This window comes from Cololabis saira, chromosome 12 (genome assembly GCF_033807715.1).
Source record: "Cololabis saira isolate AMF1-May2022 chromosome 12, fColSai1.1, whole genome shotgun sequence".
Lineage (NCBI taxonomy): Eukaryota > Metazoa > Chordata > Actinopteri > Beloniformes > Belonidae > Cololabis > Cololabis saira.
In genome coordinates this window covers 45,537,627-45,551,506 of record NC_084598.1, presented here as the reverse complement: position 1 = coordinate 45,551,506, position 13,880 = coordinate 45,537,627, and the positions used below count along the sequence as shown (strand labels likewise).

General features: G+C 43.2%; 1 protein-coding gene across 1 annotated transcript; it reads left to right on the top strand.

The window, feature by feature from the left end:
* Positions 1 to 564: 564 nt before the first annotated feature.
* On the top strand, positions 565 to 10,109 carry dedd (death effector domain containing). The gene is made up of 5 exons (XM_061735103.1): positions 565 to 847; positions 7,406 to 7,970; positions 8,791 to 8,895; positions 9,088 to 9,234; positions 9,595 to 10,109. Exons 2-5 carry the CDS (start codon positions 7,730 to 7,732, stop codon positions 9,993 to 9,995), a joined length of 894 nt encoding a protein of 297 aa, XP_061591087.1. The 5' UTR covers positions 565 to 847; positions 7,406 to 7,729; the 3' UTR covers positions 9,996 to 10,109.
* The last annotated feature ends 3,771 nt before the right edge of the window (positions 10,110 to 13,880 follow it).

The window sequence follows — 13,880 nt, the reverse complement described above, 5'->3', positions numbered from 1 at the left end:
AATGTAATATGATATATAACATAATAGAATATAATAGAATATAATATAATGAAATATAATATAATATGATATAATAAAATAGTATGATATAATATGATATCATGTAATAGAATAGAATAGAATAGAATAGAATAGAATATGATTTGATATAATATGATATGATATAATATAATATAATATAATATAATATGATATCATGAAATATAATATAATATAATATAATATAATATATATATATATATATATATATATATATATATATATATATATATATATATATATATATAATATTGTAATGTAATATAATATAACACCGTGTAATATAATATAATATAATATATAATATAATATAATATAATATAATATAATATAATATAATATAATATAATATAATATAATATAATATAATATAATATAATATAATATAATATAATATAATATAATATAATATATGTTGAAATGATTAAAATGTATTTCGTGTTATTTGTTTTGTGTTATTTCGTGTATTTCCGGACACCGGAAGTGACGGTCCCGTGACCCGGAATTTCTTTCATTTTAGCTTCAGGTCGACCAGTGTTTGCTTATTTTCCTGCTCGATGTTCGACTACATGATAAAATAATGGCGGTGTTTCTGGTTTCTGCCTCATAGGCAGCTTCGCTTTAGGGCGGGAAGGTTCTGAGCCGTGATTCTAGCCGCTGTCGGTCCTTTAAACGGCACATTTGAGCGGAAACAAAGGTGTTTTTCTCCCAGAAGGCAGCGCGTCGCTGCAGCATGAGCGGCTAACTGGAGCTTTTACAGACACGTTTCTCTGGTTTTAACGAGACTAAACCCCCCGGAGCGGAGAAGGTAAGGTCCTGTCACATTTACATAAACCATATGTGTCGGTGTTTGGTCTCTGGGGGGTTAATTACCGGAGCAGGAAACCGTTAAAGAATCTAATCTAATCTGAACGTGAGGAGATGATTGACAGCCGTGCGTGACGTCAGCAGTGTTTACGGGCGAGTTTAACCCACTTTAACACACTTTAACACGTTTTAACCCTGTTTAACCCACTTCAGCAGGTATCAGCTCACTTCAGGACGTTTTAGCCCACTTTAGCACGTCTTAACACAGTTCAGGACGTTTCCACCCACTTCAGGGTATTTTAACCCCCACGTTGAATTGAATTGAGTTTATTTACAAATAATTAAAAAACACAAATACAGATAATAATTGAGGTTTGTAAAATGGGAATCCCCAGAAGCTACTGTAGCTTATGAATAGGGGCCCAGTCACACAGCAGAACAGCTATAAATTACACATATAATACATATACATACAATATATAACCTTATATCCTTATAACCTAAATAAGAAGAAAAAAGAGATCTCCTAGATACAAATATATTCTTATAAAAATAATACATCAGGTATTGGTACATACAAAAATTAACAAGAAACATAATTTAATAATAATTTTTGTTTTAAACTTTTTTTAAAAATTGAGAGAGATCCAGACTCTTTTATAGCACTACCAAGCTCATTCCAAATTTTTGGACCTTTACAGGTTACACTGAAACTTGTACATTTTAGTTTCCTTTTCTTTTCCTTTAAAAGTTGTTTTCCCCTTGTGGTGTGTTCATGAGTGTTAGGGTTAGGTTCATATGTTCATGAGTGGGAACAGAAATGGGGATGAGATGACAGAGTCTGTCATTGAGTCTAAAAACTACAGTATACATTACACAGGCATTGTGGAAAACGTTTTAACCCTGAGTATCCCATTAAATTATTCTGGTTTATCATCACAGTCCTTAGTTATATAAACCTGGCCTGTTATAGAATAGAATAGAAGACTTTATTGATCTCCCAGAGGAGAAATTCAGTCGTGCAGCAGCCAAAACACACACACACACTTTATACAAAAAATGTAAAATAGAAATAACCAATAAATAGTTAAATAATAAAAAGAGCAATATAAAAAGAGTATGTACAAGAGAGAAAAAAAAATAGTAAACACCAAAAAAATTGATAATATTTACAAAAAATTTACAAATATTTTCAAAAATACTTGAGGTATTTGAGGTATTTTATCATAATAGTTGAGTTAGTTAAAGGAGACCTATTATGAAAAACAGGTTTTTTCTTCTTTAACATACCATATTTTCTGGACTATAAGCCGCTACTTTTTCCATAGGTTTTCAACCATGAGGCTTATACAAAGGTTATTCTGTGGATTTTTCTTCCAGTGCTCGGGGCGCTCTAACCGGAATTAGAATCAAAACTAAGACAACATAAATGCAAAGAAGAATATGCTACTTCTTCTTTAGCAGATAGAAGTAGAAGCAGATTTCAAACAGATAAATAGATAAATAAATACTGGTTATTTTCTCTTGGTTCTGTCCCGTTTTAATCAGCAAAGTTGCTGCCGTGTTAAAAGACACTGTTAGGAAAGATCTATTTAGGTACAAACATGTACATCATTTACAGTTCAGAATCCTTCTGTACATGTAGGAAATATCTAGTCTAACAACGTATATATCTGCGGCTAAATATTTTTTTTTTTTTTTTAATAGAGCGGATGCGACTTATATCCAGAAAATACTATATAATATATAAAGTGGTCTCCCCTCAGCCTGCCAACTCAGAGAAGGAGGAAACAACCAAATTCTGCAGTGTCTGTACAGCCGCCCGGATGAGCCGTCCAGTCTGATGTGAATCTACGAGACAATAAAATTAGGGCTGAACGATTTTTGAAAATAATCTAATTGCGATTTTTTTCCTCAATATTGCGATTGCGATTTAATATGTGATTATTTTTACAAGGTCCTGTTCTCATGTATTTTTCAACTACACAAGCAACAAATCAGTCTGTTTTATAATAAACAATGTCAGATTTATTTAAAGCACAAATTACAACAATAAAGAAAACTAATCTGTGTCTTTACCTCTTTAACACGTCTACACACGTCTGTACACACGAGTGTTATGGGTCGTTCTCTCTGAACCCAATCACACGACACCAAACCAGGTTAAACTTTAGGCAAAACGAGGCGTAGTTTAATAGAAAAACACAGAAAAACTCCCACAGGGAACAAAAAACCTTCCTCACAGGAAACTCAGAACTTCTTCACAAATAACTCAAAAATCACAGAAAGGAAAAAAAACACCAGAAAAAAAACACCAGCAAACAAACAAACCAACAAAGCTCGCCACACCGACTCTGCGCTCGTATATTTAATAAATTTATAAAGCCCATATATTTATAAATCCCCGCTTGGCCGAGCCCTAATGCTGAGGCCACGGTAGATACAGTAGGTTACACGCAGCACTGTTGACTTTTTTCCCCTGCCGGCAACGTGACCAGATCACGTGACTGGTCAAATCGCAGCCTTTGCGGTTAGAAAATCTCGTTTTATCACATCGCGATATTATCGCAAATGCAATTAATCGTTCAGCCCTAGTCCAGATTCTGCTCCCTTTCGTTACGTACCTGCAACCTGGTAGTTTTTACCACCTGAGGGTCTGACTAATACCTGGAACAATCACTACCGTCCCATACGGTCTGACTAATACCTGGAACAATCACTACTGTCCCATAAGCTCCTTATGCAACGGACACAGTGTTGATTCTCCAGTAACTAGGACGGACCTGAGATACGACTTAGCTTAGATGTGGGCGGGACTCCAAACCCTCTCCACCAATAACAACCTGTCTGGTTGTTGCTGTTGGAACCTGAACATGTGCAGGAACTAGAGATGCACCGATTGATCGGCCCCTGATCGGGATCGGCCGATACTGGTTTTTTAGATTGGTGATCGGTGATCGGCCCTCAAAATCCTGATCGGTGCATCTCTGGCAGGAACGGGATCTGTTGGATCGTAGGGTCAAAGTGTGGAGGAGACGTGGAGGTCGCTATGCCAACTGACCCTTAATCAGCCTTCTGATTGGTCCCTGACCAACCAATCAGAAGAATCATCCTGTTTCTATACCCGGCTTATCCGTAGTTGAATTGGATGTCAGACGGTGATTTCAGAGTGATTTCAGAGTGATGTGGAGGCTCCGTGCTGCTGAACTCCTACAAATGCCTTGAATTAGTGTCTGGAATGTATTCGTTTTATTAGGCTGTTTTTGTTGTTCTTGTGGTTTGTTGGCCTTTATGTCACGTTATATCATTATCTGAAGTGGGTTTCCGCTCTCTGTGGTGCTGATAACTACAAGCAAACGCTTTGGATTGTGTGTCAAATAGTGTGGCTCGTGTGCTATGAATAACTTGCTGAGATAGATGTATAAAGTGCAAAAAATATAATTTATTAAAAGAAGGTCAACAAAACAGGTTTCAAAATTCAAATTACACTTTGTAGAAATGATATCTTAAATATTTCACCTTTTCTCTTCTTTGAAAATGTTTTAAAAGTGTTCCTGCAGCGAGAGACAACAGCTTCACACACCTGAGTCGTAGGGGCGGACATTCAATTATATGTTATATAATTGAATTAGGGCTGCAACTAACGACTATTTTAATAGTCGACGAGTCACCGACTATTGAAACGATTAGTCGACTAATCGGATAATTAGTATTTTTTTCTTAAATTTAGTATGAGGTAGGAATGGGCGATATTTTACCGTTCACGATAAACCGTCAAAAAAATTCCCCACGGTAAGAATTTGTCATCTTACGGTAAAAACTGATAAATTCCTGTTGATGACGATTTTGTGTAAAGTCATTCCAGTTTTGCAGTACAGGTGTAACTCATTTAATTGGTTTTTATCAATTCAATTTAATTGGTGTAGTTTAGTGTTTAGTATCTTTTAGAGCAGTGATTTGGCTCCAAAGACTGAATGTGGTGATAGATTTATAGTTACAAAGGTGGAGTTGAATTGGTATTTTTTTTATCGTCATTTTTATCGTTATCGGGATAAATGCCAGAAATTATTGTGATACATTTTTTTAGTCCATACCGCCCATCCCTAGTATGAGGTTGCTTTAATTATGTGGCAAATGATGATAAACACAAGACAGATGGAACTTCAATGAAACATAGATATTTTATTCAACTTCTTTGGACTGCATGCATTTAATTTAAAATACTTTTGTCAGGCATAACATTAAAGCTCTCTTTTAAAGCCAAAATAGGCTTAGTATCTTACCAAGGCGAGTCCGTTTTGTTCAAAACTCCGACGTGCTTTCTCTTCAAATGTTCGTGCATTACCAACGTGCTCCCGCGATAAGAAAGGTCTGCTCTGCAAACCTTGCAAGTCGTCTTTTTGTTTGCCGTATCCAGGCTAAAATGCTCCCAAACTTCTGAGATTTTATTGTATTATTTAGCTGCTGTCAGGTAGCTTTTAGTTTAGTTTTAGTTAATTTAGTTTGTAGAAGCCGATTTTTATTTTTTTTTAAATATTTTTATCCCCAATTTTTTCCCCATTTTCATCACCCAGTGCTCCTACCTAACAGTCCTGGGCATTTCCATCCTCTACCAACCCCGGGAGTTCCTGCACTGAGCTCAGGTCTCCTCCTTAACCTGAGGAGTGAGCAGGCCGCTTCTTTTCACCAGACAGGGTGGGGCTTCTCCGGCCGGACGTAGCGCGTGGAAGGATCATGTTATTCCGGCCGGATCCTCCCCACCCCATCTGTTCCCCGGTTGGCCAGAGGGGGCAGTAGAGCATCTGGCAATGCTTGTAAGCCCCGTTGTTGGGCATGTGTAGGCTGTTAATGAGACGGCTACAAAGGGCCCGGTCATAAGCCCCGCCTCCCGACCCGGCTCTGATATGTTCCGCCAGAGACGTTCTATAAACGAGACATCCCACTCCGGTTGTGTTTCCTGTATTTGTGTCACGTGGGTTTCCCCACTGTCCCGCCCCCTCCCCTAGCCCCGCCCCTTTAGGAGACAGGAAGTAGGTCCTGAGTCTATTGAGTCCTATGGGAAAAGTGAACGTGAGCACAGATTATTACCAATTCCTTCGCCCCATAGTAACCTAAGTAAATATGGGACCCATTTTTCAAAAGCCACAAACCTTCTGAACATTCTGACACCAAAATGGACATTTTCAGACCGACAGATTAGGAGAAAATGAACTTTGTTTGAGACCTGTCTCTGTCTGAGCAACACACTCTCGCCAGATTTGGCTCTCATAGCTAATAATATAATATAATATAATAATAATAATACATAGCTTTGCTCAGAGTCGTCAGTCACTGCAGAACTGCCAAAGTGGTTTTCCCATCGGATAAACTGAAATTTAAAACTAAAATAAAACTTGCTTCTTTACTTAATAATACTGTTATTGTTATTATTGAAGTCTTTTTGGAAGGGAAAAAAGAATATTAGACTGATCCGATGATTGATATCAGGTTGATATCAGACATTAAAGTAGCAGATAAAAAAAGACGAGCAGCAAAATAAGGCGCAAATATTAAAGTTGTACTGTATCTAGTGTTGTATGTTCCAGAACGATGTGGGGAGAGGGGCGACCACGCCCACTTAGGAGACAGGAAGTGAGGTCAGAGGGGTGACCGCGCCCACTTAGGAGACAGGAAGTGAGGTCAGAGGGGCGACCACGCCCACTTAGGAGAGTGTGTACCATTTCATAGCATTGGCAGTAACGGTAATGCGCTATCTTCTGTATAGAGTAGGGCTGGGCGATATGGACCAAAAGTCATATCCAATATTTTCTAGCTAAATGGCGATACTTGATATATATCGATATTTTTTCTGTGCCATAATTGGGGTTTCCCCCAAAGCATTATAGCATAGCATCTGTGTTAGCATCTCTGTTAGCATCTCTGGTAGCATCTTTGTTAGCATCTCTGTGAGCATCTCTGTTAGCATCTCTGTTAGCTTCATTTTTTTCTGAGGCAAACCCTTAAAAAAACAGTCAGTTTTAATACAAAACCTCGTGCCAAATGTCACACAGGTTCCTTTATTAACAGAGGTCTGCACAATATCAACATGTATAAAACAAATGAAATAAAAATAAACTGCCTGCATATATAGAATAAAAATGCTTCTTGAATAAAATAAAACAAATATCCCTTTCCTGCATAACAATTAAATTAAAATACACTGTAATTAATACAATGTAGACAGTAACAGGCAGACTTTTCCACTGAGGTTGACAGTTGTGCAAATAACAAAACATTTGTGCAAATCTCAAATAAAACATTCAAGTCAATTTGTCACAGAATAAGCTATATCAAAATCATAAAAAAAAATATATATATATATATATATTTTTTTAAATCGATATAAACGATATTGTCTCGTACCATATCGCGTTTGAAAATATATCGATATATATTAAAATCTCGATATATCGCCCAGCCCTAGTATAGAGTATCTTTGGTTCCGCTACTGGTGGACGCGCCGCCCTGTGATTGGTTGTTGCAGCAGCGACTGATCCTCTGACTCCTCCCCTCCTTGCAGGCGTGGAGGACGGCCGCTGAGGCTGCTGGGATTGCGACCGGGTCTCCGTGGACATGACCTCCCAGCACCCCCACCCCCCCAGCGCTCGCACCCCCCCCCCACCTCCACCACTCCTCCCAGCCGCCTCACCTACACCACAACCACGTGGACTCGGGTCTGAGCGGCGCCGGGCCGGTCCGAGCTCTGACCTCCAGGCCGGGCTCCTCCAGGGAGGTCCGGAACCCCCCCGGCTCCGCCCCCTCCCCCGGGTCCCGCCCCCAGGGCTCGGACCCGTGGCCCGAGGAGGCGGTGGACGACTCCCACGGCCTGTACTCGCTGCACCGCATGTTCGACATCGTGGGGGCCCAGCTGACCCACCGGGACGTCCGGGTTCTGTCCTTCCTGTTCGTGGACGTCATCGACGAGTACGAGCGCGGCGGCATCCGGAGCGGGCGGGACTTCCTGCTGGCCCTGGAGCGCCAGGGCCGCTGCGACGAGACCAACTTCAGACACGTCCTGCAGCTGCTGAGGATCATCACGCGCCACGACCTCCTGCCTTACGTCACGCTCAGGAAACGGCAGGCCGGTGAGTTACAGGTGTTACAGACCGAGCAGATGTTCAGGTGTTACAGACATTACAGATATTACAAGGGCTGCAGGTGTGACAGGAATTAAAGGTGATACTGGGGTTACTGGCGTTACAGACATTACAGATATTACAAGGGCTGCAGGTGTTACAGGCGTTACAGGTGTTTCTGGGGTTACAGGCGTTACAGGCCGAGCAGATGTTCAGGTGTTACAGACATTACAGATATTACAAGGGCTGCAGGTGTTACTGGGGTTACAGACGTTACAGGCCGAGCAGATGTTCAGGTGTTACAGGAATTACACGTGATACTGGGGTTACTGGTGTTACAGACATTACAGACGTTGCAGGGGTTACACGTGTTACAGACGTTGCAGGGGTTGCAGACGTTACAGGGGTTACACCCGTTACAGACGTTGCAGGGGTTACACGCGTTGCAGACGTTGGTAGGGGTTACAGACGTTGCAGACGTTGCAGGGGTTACACGTGTAACAGACGTTGCAGGGGTTACAGACGTTACTGGGGTTACAGACGTTACAGACGTTACTGGGGTTACAGACGTTACAGACGTTACAGACGTTACTGGGGTTACAGACGTTACTGGGGTTACAGACGTTACAGACGTTACTGGGGTTACGAATGTTACAGACGTTACTGGGGTTACTGGTGTTACAGGGGCTGTACCTGAAGCATCCACCTGATCCCGGTTCATGTTGATTGATTGTTTGATTGCGTTGTTACATGAGTCTGGGCGTTACGTCCCGGGTTACTGATTCTGTTACTGATGTTACTGATGTTACTGATCCCCATCCGTCCCCAGTGTGTCCTGATCCGGTGGACAAGTACCTGGAGGAGACGTCGGTGCGCTACCTGTCCCCCAGAGGAGCAGAGCCCTGCACCGACTCCACGCCCCACCGGAGACCAGGTGGGTTCAGGTTCCAGTCCACCACCCTGACCCGGGGCTGGTTCTGGTCCCCGGTCCTCCAGACTGGATCTGGTTCTGGTCCCCGGTCCTCCAGACTGGATCTGGTTCTGGACGAGTCTCCACGTCCTCTAGACTTAAAACCATGTAATAACCGGGGGGTACAAACTGTTTCTAACATGTTTCCCTCCCCAGGTCCCCAGCCGGTCATCTGCTGCCCCCCTTCAGGACCTCATGTTGGACCACATGTCGGGCCCCCCAGAACCAAGCCGGCCCCTGCATCGCACCGTAAACGGAAGAGGAGCCACTCTTCAGCCGACTGCAGGGAGAAACAGACCTGTGGTAAAGACGGATCACTATATAGAATAGAATATAAATATAATGGGAGAGGAATCAGGACGCCTCCGTCACCTCTGCCTGCTCGCTGGTGTCTCGGGGACCGGACTGCAGTCTCTCTGGGTCCGGGGCCCCCAGGCGGGCCCAAGCTCCTTGGTTAAGGGCAGCACGCTGGTTTAGGTTCCAGCTCCGTCCAGGTGAACTAGGGGCAGGTAGAGACGATGCTCGTGTACGCTGGATTTACGCACGTTTCGGATTTAATTTTAATTCTGAATTAAAAAGGAATTAAACCTCCCTTGTAAACGCACTGATTGTTCCAGTCATGAAGGTATAACTGTGCTAACCCCCGTCCCCCGTCTCCTCCAGACATCCGGCTGCGCGTCCGGGCCGAGTACTGCCAGCACGAGTCGGCGCTGCAGGGGAACGTGTTCTCCAACAAGCAGGAGGCGGTGGAGCGGCAGTTCGAGCGCTTCAACCAGGCCAACACCATCCTGAAGTCGCGGGACCTCGGCTCCATCATCTGCGACATCAAGTTCTCCGAGCTCACCTACCTGGACGCCTTCTGGCGGGACTACATCAACGGCTCGCTGCTGGAGGCCCTGAAGGGCGTGTTCATCACGGATTCCCTCAAGCAGGCCGTCGGCCACGAGGCCATCAAACTGTTGGTCAACGTGGACGAGGAGGACTACCAGGCCGGCCGCCGCAAGCTGCTGCGGAACCTGGTGACGGCCGGCTCCGCGCTGGGCAGCAGGGACGGCGTCTCCTAGGCGACCGGCGCCGCGGCGCTGAGAGGACCCGGGAACTTCCCTAGGAACCCCCCTGGGCGCGTGCTCGGGGCCCTGGAGCTTCCTGGAGTCCCCCTGGGCGCGTGCTCGGGGCCCTGGAGCTTCCTAGGAACCCCCTGGGCGCGTGCTCGGGGCCCTGGAGCTTCCTGGAGCTTCTAGGAGTCCCCCTGGGCGCGTGCTCGGGGCCCTGGAGCTTCTAGGATTCCCCTGGGCGCGTGCTCGGGGCCCTGGAGCTTCCTGGGCGCGTGCTCGGGGCCCTGGAGCTTCCTGGAGCTTCTAGGAGTCCCCCTGGGCGAGTGCTCGGGGCCCTGGAGCTTCCTGGAGTCCCCCTGGGCGCGTGCTCGGGGCCCTGGAGCTTCTAGGATTCCCCTGGGCGCGTGCTCGGGGCCCCGGAGCTTCTGGGAGCTTCCTGGGCCGCGATGCGGACCGTCGTCATCCTGGACTGATCATGGACTGGAGGACTAGCGGACGCTGATCATGTGTGCGTTGAATTTAACTAGTTTCCTGTTGTTGTATGTAGCTCATCCAGACTTTTCTTAACTTGAATAATCCTCTTCACTCGTTCACTTTGGTGGAGTTTCATTGAACGCTGGGGATTTCCCATCAGCCCCTTCATCTGTCCGACCGGGAGGCCAGGAGGTGGACCGGTCCTCCGGGGTGCTGCTGTGGACCCGGTCCGGCCTGGACCCGGTCCCGTCTGGAACCCGGGACTCATCACACTGAACTCCTTTTTTAACTGACGAACAAATAAATAAACGGAGAAACGCACTGGTGTCGTCTGAAAACTCGGTTCTGGTCGGGAAGGGGGGCGTCTTCACGAGGGATGCAACGGTTCTCGGTATAAAACCCTCCCGTTGGGTTCTCGGTATAAAACCCTCCCGTTGGGTTCTCGGTATAAAACCCTCCCGTTGGGTTCTCGGTATAAAACCCGACCGTTGGGTTCTCGGTATAAAACCCGACCGTTGGTTTCTCGGTATAAAACCCAACCGTTGGGTTCTCGGTATAAAACCCAACCGTTGGGTTCTCCCTCCACGGTTCAATACGCCCTTGTGTGCTGCGGATTTTCAGTTCTGCCATTAATTTTGCATTAATGCTTTACAACCCGCCTGTTTATGTTCCTGTTGTAGCTCCGCCCACTCCCCCTCATCACTGTTGTAGCTTTATGCTAAGGTTTTAGCTACCCGTTTACATATGATCATTATAATGATAATGTCCATCGCTTACTCCATATTATAGATTCAGCCTCAGATTCAAAAGAACAAAGTGCCATTCTCTCACTAGATGCCGAGAAGGCTTTTGACCGTGTGGAATGGTGTTATTTATGGTCTGTACTCCAACACATGGGCTTCAGTGATAGCTTTATTTCTACGATTAAATTATTGTATGTCAACCCTTCTGCAGTTGTTATAACAGGCAACACTTGCTCATCTAGGGTTCCAGTCTCCAGATCCTCTCGTCAAGGCTGCCCTTTATCTCCACTTCTATTTTCTCTATCTCTGGAACATGTTGCTCAGGCGATACGACAGTCAGAGGTTTTTGAACCAATTATTATTCACAATAAACCACATTATATCTCTCTGTACGCGGATGATATTTTGATTTTTACAAAAAATCCATCTTAATCCCTCCCACATCTCTTCAGCAGTATGTCAGGCTAAAAAATAAATTGGACAAAATCAGCCTCAATGCTATTGGGAAGACCGGGTGATCAGACTCCCCTCTTTAATATTGCAGTTGTTTGTGAATTTAAATATTTAGGAGTGTCCATCCATCCCTCCCTTCAGTGGCGTCAATTCAGTGGAAGCTAAGGTATGGCAAGGTTACGAGTCACAGAACTTAACTAGAGTATCAATCAACACGTCCAGCAAATACTCATCACTGAATCTGCTATGGAGCTGATCTGTATGGTCAAGAAAATTGGAACTTTTTCAAATGCAGTCTCGCTCACTGCAAAAACAGGTGAAAATGTTTGTTTTTGAGTCTTGTCTTAAATGTAATGAGATTTGTTTTGACTAAAAATTAGACATTTTAACTAGAAATAAGATAAATATTGTTGTTTTTGCAGTGTATAATAACTAGTGAAATCGATCATGTTGTTCTGATTTGCATTTGTAGTTATTCTATATGTATTAAGTAATAGAATAATCAATACAAATAGACACAGAGTAATTCCATAAATGTATTTAAAAAAACAAACATTTACATTTTCCCTTGAAGCCGAGGTGTGGCGGCTGCCGGACCGTTTACCCAATTGACGCCCCTGCCTCCCTTGACTCACTAACCTCTGCTAACTATAATTCCTAAGTGATATTGATGGTGACTTGAAAAGATGGTGTACGCTCCCAACCTCTTTTCAATCCAGACGTTCAGTCATCTAGATGAATATACTGCCTCGCATTAATTTTATCAGTTCCATGATCCCTCTAGCTCCACCAGGTGGTTACTGGAAGAAGCTCCATTCCATTATTAGTGCATTCTTATGGAACAAAAAGAAACCCAGAATCAAAGCTTCTACTTTGCAAAGGTATAGATCCTCAGGAGGTGTTAATTTGCCCAATTTTGAATGATATTCATGGTGTTTTATTTTGCGTCCACTTACTACTTGGCTGAACTCAGAGACTCTAGTGTCATGGCGCCCTATCGAAGAGCATCTAATCTATCCACACAAACTGTCTAATCTGATATACTCCAATATACCCCAGAGGACAGTTAAACGCAATTTTGGGCCAATAATTTCATATCTGTTTATAGTATGGCATAAAGTCCAGCGATTTGCCAAAATTCACAATAAAGTCTTTGCTCAATCCCCTATTTTTCTTAATTATTCTTTTCTAATCAAGAAAAAAAACAATTGTTTTTCCAAAATGGAGGGATCAAGGAGTCTGGGTTTTTAAAGACATCATAGGGAGAAGTGGGCTTCGTTACGTGCAGCAATGCGCGCTCAAGTTGTTCCGTGGGGCACTGAGTTGGAAAACCATCCTCTTCATGCTATTTTTGACACTAAAGGCAAAAACAATGGTATTGTCTCTGATTTATATAAATTCATAACCAAAGCGTCATACAAACTTCAATTTCTTAATAGACTCTGGAAGACGGATATTAGTACTCCCTCAGATCTAAATTGGCAGACTATATGGTCCAATGTATCCTTGTCTTCCAGAAATCCTGATCATCAAATGATACACTATAAATTTATTCATAGGTCTTACTTAACTCCTCGGAGAGTACAACAAATGAAACTCAGAGATAATCCATACTGTGATTTTTGTCCAGACAATACCATTGCTACTTTCTATCATATGGTTTGGCAGTGTCCGGAGGTAAATAGTATTTGGAATAATGTCTCATGTATCATGTCTAATATAACCGGAAAGGCCATTCCTCACTCACAAGCCTTGCTTCTACTTAATGACACCTCATCTCTAAAAATAACTATAAACGACAAGCGTCTATTGTTGGCTGGTTTTACAGCCGCTAAAAGAATGATAGCCTGTCACTGGAATGTTAGGTTTAATCAACATCAAACCCAGCTTTTAACAAAGAAAACACCAAAGACTTGGAAATGAGTTTTCAAATGCGCTCTTGCAAGAGGGGAAGCAAAGTCAGAGCTTTCAGAGCAACGGAGGCTCTCTTGTGAATGCTGCTGATTAGTGCTTCGGAATTTCCTCTGTGCATTTGCCCTTTTATTGAGATTTCAAACAGGAAAAATTACCATATTTGGTAGACAATGACCAATTAGAAGAAAACAAATACGGAGTTTCCAAACCTCGAGGTTTTAAAAGACACATATGTGACATCTCACTTAAAGAGGATGCAGAGGCTTAAGCTTTATATACCATAGGTCACTGGGGTCGAATGCCTTCTGGG

Bases quoted from the DNA above. Each gene is read 5' to 3' on its own strand.
- dedd (XM_061735103.1), top strand. From the start codon at position 7,730: ATGTTCGACATCGTGGGGGCCCAGCTGACCCACCGGGACGTCCGGGTT. The intron at 7,971-8,790 runs GTGAGTTACAGG...ATCCGTCCCCAG, and splicing joins GCTCAGGAAACGGCAGGCCG to TGTGTCCTGATCCGGTGGAC. The intron at 8,896-9,087 runs GTGGGTTCAGGT...TTCCCTCCCCAG, and splicing joins CACGCCCCACCGGAGACCAG to GTCCCCAGCCGGTCATCTGC.